The sequence below is a fragment of the Stegastes partitus genome, unplaced genomic scaffold (assembly GCF_000690725.1).
Source record: "Stegastes partitus isolate 25-593 unplaced genomic scaffold, Stegastes_partitus-1.0.2 Scaffold1483, whole genome shotgun sequence".
Taxonomy (NCBI): Eukaryota; Metazoa; Chordata; class Actinopteri; family Pomacentridae; genus Stegastes; species Stegastes partitus.
In genome coordinates this window covers 144,119-151,067 of record NW_007579214.1, presented here as the reverse complement: position 1 = coordinate 151,067, position 6,949 = coordinate 144,119, and the positions used below count along the sequence as shown (strand labels likewise).

General features: G+C 40.6%; 1 protein-coding gene across 1 annotated transcript in view; it reads left to right on the top strand.

Moving 5' to 3' along the window:
• LOC103370808 (protein Niban-like) overlaps nt 1-6,949 on the top strand; it is an 18,313-nt gene that overhangs the window by 9,926 nt on the left and 1,438 nt on the right. Inside the window, exons 6-14 of the mRNA XM_008299968.1 lie at nt 2,335-2,450; nt 2,540-2,644; nt 3,495-3,657; nt 3,751-3,932; nt 4,016-4,162; nt 4,274-4,384; nt 5,543-5,650; nt 5,736-5,847; nt 6,604-6,942. Coding sequence (XP_008298190.1) covers nt 2,335-2,450; nt 2,540-2,644; nt 3,495-3,657; nt 3,751-3,932; nt 4,016-4,162; nt 4,274-4,384; nt 5,543-5,650; nt 5,736-5,847; nt 6,604-6,942 — 1,383 coding nt within the window. The remainder of the gene's footprint in view (nt 1-2,334; nt 2,451-2,539; nt 2,645-3,494; nt 3,658-3,750; nt 3,933-4,015; nt 4,163-4,273; nt 4,385-5,542; nt 5,651-5,735; nt 5,848-6,603; nt 6,943-6,949) is intronic.

The following is a 6,949-nucleotide window of genomic DNA, read 5'->3' as shown; positions in this document are numbered from 1 at the left end:
CACACCTGATTCAAATGATCAGCTCATCATCAAGCTCTGCAGAAGCCTGATAACGATCCTGATCATTTGAATCAGAAGAGGGAAACATCTAAAACATGCAGGACTGTGGCCCTCGAGGACCAGGATTGCCCACCCCTGATGTAGTATCTAACTGTGTGGATGTTGGATCTTATTCTCTAAATAAAGACAAAGGTTACCAGTGACCTACCTACACCAAAGAAAAGAAGACAATCTAGGACAAATAATTGCCACCATTTAGAGCCGAGTGGTGTGGGTTCTGCTTCAGACTTGAAACGTCACATTCAACCTGTAAAGAAAACTACATCAACAAACTTCTGTATTGTTGCGTATTCACACATTCAGATGAAAGTAAGTAAATCATTCAGTAATGAGACGTCTGTTTGTAGTCTATAGTCACGTAGAACTTTCTGGCTTCGGTATTTCTGACACCTTCACACTTCTTTTCACAAGTGGGTGACATCAGTGAGGAAATGACTTCATGCTGGTCACTTTTTTAGCTGCTCTCGAGTGATTCATACTGATGCTGATGAAGGGAAGTGCACTTCCGTCAGCATTAGCGGTGCTTTCTGTTCCTTAAATTTCTGCAATCAGTTTATTAAGAAAAGAAAACTCAAACCACCGTATGAGGAGCCGAACCACTAAAGACATGGTATCTGAGATTCAGTAAAGAAAACAACAGAACATAAGGATGTTAGAAAATTAGAGATGTGAAACTTAACTAATAAACACAACTGAACTAAACTGAGCGCCAAAGCTGAAGTTGAGAAATCAGAGCAGTTACTGCAAATTGTACTGAGACGGAAAATCAGATAAACTTCCCTCCTATATAGCTGCATTTACACTGTATTTATTATTTTGGGACCAGTTTATTGCTTTATTAGCTGGCTGACTGTAGAAATATGACATGAAGGGAGAGAGAGCTGCAACAGGTCAACCCACAGAATACTATAAAAGTAAATATGAAATTATTCTAAATTGTATTGCCTCTAAATAAGTGCATTATTTCTAAGTTGAAGAGTGTTTCCTCCTATGATCAATTAAAAACAAATACTTTAGAAAGACCATATTGAAAATACAGATGCCAAAGTAGAATCTCAATGCAACAAAAGTGAATAAACTGAAGATCACTGACACATAAGTTAGAACCTCTGTGATCACAGAAACATGACCATAGTTGTAAAAGGATCTTTGAAAACCAGAACCTTCTCAGTTTCAGACCTGTGAACGGTGTCTATCTGTATGTCTGCATCATGGAAAAGAGCTTCCAGAGGAACGTGATCATGAAACTTCACAAAGATAGAAAACGATACAGGGAGATTACTGACTGACTAAATATCATCTACAAAGTCAGATGTCGGGCTGCAAGGTGGCCCAGTTGGTAGCACTGTTGCCTCGCAGCAAGAAGGTCACCGGTTTGTGTCCCGGTGGGGGCACTGGGATCTTTCGGTGTGGGGTTTGCATGTTCTCCCCGTGCAGCGTGGGTTCTCTCCAGGTTCTCTGGCTTCCTCCTACAGTCCAAAAACATGTTGAGGTTAATTGGTGATTCTAAATTGTCCGTAGGTGTGAATGTGAGTGTGCTTGGTTGTCTGTCTCTAAGTGTAGCCCTGTGATAGACTGTTCAGGGTGTCCCCTGTCCCCTGGGATAGGTTCCAGCCTCCTCGCGACCCGAGTGAGGATTAAGTGGTGCATAGATAATGGATGGATGGATGGAAGTCAGATGTCATAAAAACAGTGCTTGAAAAGTAGGAATTTTCAAACTTTCACTGAAACCAGTTCAAAGGGACAAACCGTAGTTACAAGTTGATAGAATCCACCAAAGTAAACCGTGTTCAACAAAGCATAAAGCTCAGGGAGATTTGTTAAACACTACTTTACTTCAGCTCAAACACACTTTTTACAGTGAAGGATGAATCTCCTCAAATATTAAATTACATCTACAAATGACAGGTTTTAAAATACTCTTTTTTGACTTTTACCATTTTATATATCCACATTTTAAATCAGCATCTGTGTAATATTAATACATACAATCTATCAGTATTTCTACTCATCTATGCAATAAACCATTGGTATGTGCCATGTTGTTATTTCCACATCCAGAGGAATTTGGACAATCTCAACTAGTTCTTCTGTATATATTTTTTACCTGTTTATATTTTTCTGCTGATATTTCTTAAATGTTCTCCTTAGCTGCTGTAAAAAAAAAAAACTATTACAGCCTTTTCACATCACATCATATCTCTTCTAGTCATACAGACAAAAGAAGAACATTGTTTCCATCCAGAATCATAACTAGCTCCTCTATTCTTGCAGACCCCTGGTGTGATCCGTCCCACGAGACTCTGGCGTTTGCCCGAGCGCTCCGACTCTACCGGCAGGACAAAGGCTGCTATGAATCCTGGGAAATGCTGCAGGGCACCGAGGAACAAGTCAGTAATCAGTCACACCTGCTTCAGCCTCCGGTCCGTCTGTGGATCCTCGTACACGTGCTCCATTAACCGTCTGTTTGCTCGGGCAGGTCCTGGCCTCCCAGGTGATGGAGGAAGTGTTGCCGTGGTTACAGAGTCAGCTTCAGTCCAGGGTGAAGGGCAAGAAGACTGAGAGGATACGACTGTGGCTGGCGGTGAGTTAAACGAATACATCCTGCAAAATGAGGGCCTTCAGGATTATTTTGGTGCTAATACTTTTTTTTTCTGCTTTTACACCTGTAAAAATGTAAATGCATGACTTTTATTTTGTACACTGTGCTACTGGTGCACAGGACTGGAGTATTTCTTCCACTTCTGCCACTGAGCCTGATATTTTTCAGGGGTTAATTGAGGCTAAAGCAGAGCTGAAAGGAGAAAAGTAATAAAGTTGTGCTCAACTAATCAACACAGCTGTAAACTTTTTATGTTTTTTGTTCCAATAGTTGAAAAATCATAAACCTATATTACCAACAACAGCTTGTTATGAAACCAAAAATTATTTAATACAGCTTTAGCTTAAGCATTTTTTAAAAAATAGTTTCCTTCCTCCAAGTTCTAATACTATCTTAGATTTCTGTCTTCTCAGAATTCTCTCACTTATCAGTATTTAGATGTTAATCTTAAGACACTCTTGTTTCCATCATGCGGCTGAAAGCTTTGCAAACACTTTTATCTTTTACCGTTGATTTACTGAATTTAGTACAAAAAGTTGTCGCGCATTTTCAACTATTATTGCTATGTATTCATTAGATGTTTAATTTCATCTTATTTTACTTCCAGCTGCTCATTTTAGTAGATTTCTTTGGTTATTTTAAAATGAAATGCTCTAATTAATGCCTTTATTGTGGTATTAACTTTGCCCTTTGATATTTTATCGCTATCTTCAGTTTCCCATTAATGTGCCGACATCGTTTATTCTTTTAATTGTGAATAAGGCCTTCATACTTCAATGTACTCTGAGTTTAGACACAGGCTGAATTAATGAAAATGGATGAATGTGTACAGACGGTGCAGGCGACCTACACGCTGGTTCTGGAGCAGCTGACTGCAAGTCTCGAGGTTCTGAGGGACGAGTGTTGCAAAACAGCATCAGCCAATCAGGCGCTGATCAGATCCAACCTGGACCAGATAATGTCCTCCCACTGCTTCCTGGAGCAGAAAGTCAGAGGTACAATGTGTTCAAAGTCTGAGCAAACACAGTGCAGCTAAACCAACATCTGAGGCCTCATCTGACAGGAGTTCTATCAATCCTCTGTTGCAGCGTGCATCAGTGAAGAAGCAGAGAAAGCGTGCAGCGAGTCCGTGGCGCCGTACATGTCGTCCATCCTTGAAGCACTCACAGAAAACATAAGTTCAGGGATCGTCGGGATGCGGAAGACTCTGCACAGTCAGATGGATTCAGCCTTTTCACACACAAACGGAGGGACAGAAGACACGAAGAAGGTAAAAGAGGTCTTTGAGTTGCCTCTGTGTCACCTTGTTTAGTTATTTGTTTTCAACTCACAGCTGTTTGTTGTGTCCTCCAGGCGTTGTCCAGCCTGAGCTCCATCAGTCTGGATCAGAGCTTCAGGCAGGTGGAGAATCTGACAGAGAAACTTGAAGGCTTAAAGCAGCGGTTTGGACTCAGCAGCGCTCAGAGGCTCATTCACTCTGCACATCTGGAGATGGAGCAGGTATCAAGTGCAACCTTTCAGTACAGTCATGGCTTTTCAAGGACTTTAAGCAGAAGCAGAAATGCTCACGTTACAGTTTTTGCCACATGTGATGTTTGTTGTACGTTGCAGCTGCTGGACAGTGCTGTCTACACCTTAGAGCAGTTCCTTCAGTCGTCAGCCAGACTGCAGCCTTCACAGGTTCCTGTCACGTTGGACAAAGCCAAAGAAAGAGTGCTCAAGGTAAAGAGGTTAAATCATAGAATGGGACTGTTGTGGTTAGAAATGGTTTTAAGTAGGGATGCACGACATATCGGCGACCACACTGGTATCGGTCAATATCAGTGTTTTTTCCCATATATCGGTATCAGTCTGATGTACAAATTTAGCCGATGTGAAAAACTGATGATTGTCTAACATCAGTGCCGTCGTCTCTGTATTTGATATTGCTGCTATTTCACAGATGCTTTTACTTAAATGGACTTGAACGTTAAATATGTTTAAATATGTTTTACTTTTGTTACGTAATGAAGAAGACTATGTGGTCTACTTTGGTTTGGGCTTCTTTTGAATAGTTTTCACATTCTCACAGTGATACTCATTTTTCAGAGGAAACAAAAAATGAATATTGACATCGGTAATTTTGGTTATCGGCGTTATCAGAAATCTTAATATCGGATATCGGTATCAGCCAGAAATTTTAATATCGTGCATCGCTTGTTTTAAGCACTGAAAAAAATCCTCCAAGTGTAATTTAAATGATGATGGAGGAATGAGAAAATGCAGCTGATGCACTGATATGAATATTTGTTCAGGATCAATAAAAGTAGTTTGTGTATTTTAGAAATTTAAATGTACCTGAAATACAGAATTCAAACTCAATAAAATTTTACTATTAGATACATTATAAAACGCTACATGCTGTGCAGGAATGTGTTTATTTGTAAGGAACCTCATGGACATTATGCAACTTTTTAATATCTATTCAGCCTGCAGGTCCTCCAACATACATTCTTAAATGATCCACTTATCTTTAGTAGGTAGGAGACTTAAAATCCTGAACCCAAGGGGAAGAAAAATTAAGTTATCAAGCCAGTGTCATTAGGTACCTCAACTTGAATTTAGTTTTAAATTGCAGAAAAAATACAGAAATTTGAGTTTGAATTACACACAATAGAAAGTTGATGCAACATTACATCAATCAAACCCATCAAAAAAATGTTTACAACTTTAAAGATTCATCTAAATCTGTATTTTTTATTTATTTTCAGTTTTAACTATTTAATTAAATGATGACAATATCTCTCTTGATTTGCTTTTTAGAGCATACAGGGGGGTTCAATATAAAACACCTAAAAGTGAAGATTCCCTTGTTGAATATCGTGTCTGTGTGTTGAGCAGCAGCTGGACTACGACAGCAGAGTGGTCCAGAGGAGGCTCTATGAAGAAGCTCTGCTGCACATCACTCTGCCTTCTCTCAGCAGGAGGATGGACACCAAGTGGAAACCTGTAGGTCAAACTGCTTCAGTCTGTCTCTCATGTCACTGACTGAACTTTTACTCTGCAAAGCCTCACGGTTGTTTTCTGTGTGCAGGAGCTGCAGCAGTTCGAGCAGTACATTTTCTCAGACTACAGCAGCTTCATCCTGGTTCATAACGTCTACGATGATATTCTGAGAAACATCCTGAGTAAAGAGATAGAGACAGGTAAACACACACAGCTTCACTGCACTGGGTTTGTCTTATTCTTCCGATGTTGAAATATTTGGTTGTCTGTCTCTAAGTGTAGCCCTGTGATAGACTGGTGACCTGTCCAGGTGTCCCCTGCCTTCACCCTGAGTCGGCTGGGATAGACTCCAGCCCCCCATGACCCTAATGAGGATTAAGCGGTGGACAGATAATGGATGGATGGATATCTTCTCTCTGATGCTATTTATAGAATGCTTGGGGAGAAAAAAGAGAATAAACAAAGAGTCACAGTTACCAATCAGATACTAATCTCCCATAATTATGCATATGTTTTAAAAACCACTCATGATTCTAGTAAAGAAATCCAGATGACCATTTAATATCATGGTTTTGGAGTAAATGAGCCATTTCCAAAGTCGAACAAATTCAATTCCTAAAGTACAGCTCTTGTACATAAGTTGACCAAAGAGCCTCTTCAGCAGACGACAACTCCAAACCTGAAAGGACCTGAGATCTATTGTTGACTCCTGGTTTACAACCGACACATCTCACATTATAATCAGCTGCAATCAGCCTGTAACTCTGAGCACATAAGATTTTAGTTTCTCTGAAAATGACATAGAAGCAGCTGATCATTGTGACAAAGATGAAGAGATGTTCAATAAATGATAACCTCAGAGTAAACATGTTATTTTACTTTTACAGTAAACTGGACCCTGAAGCCACATTGGTCCAAATATGAACTCTAACTTTGCCTCCTCTCTTCTCTCTCAGTGGTCCAGGACGCTGCCAGTAAGAAGAGCAACAACCTCCTCCTGGACACGTCAGATCTGGCCATCAGTCAGTACAGTCTGCTGGGACAGACGCCTCCTCGCTCTGCACCGGACAGTCCGGCCAATCAGGCTCGAAGCTTCTCATCCTCAGCACCACCTGACGACAGCCAAGAAACTGCTGCTGTGGTGGAAGATAAAAGTCCGACTGAACCTGATGCCGATACCAAATCTAAGCCCGGTGACAGTCAAAGCTCTGAGCAGAGCATCAAGATTGTTTCTCCTGTGATTGTCGTGACGCAACAGTTTGATGAAGAAGCTCCACAGCTCAAGGAAGCCGGTGAAGAAGA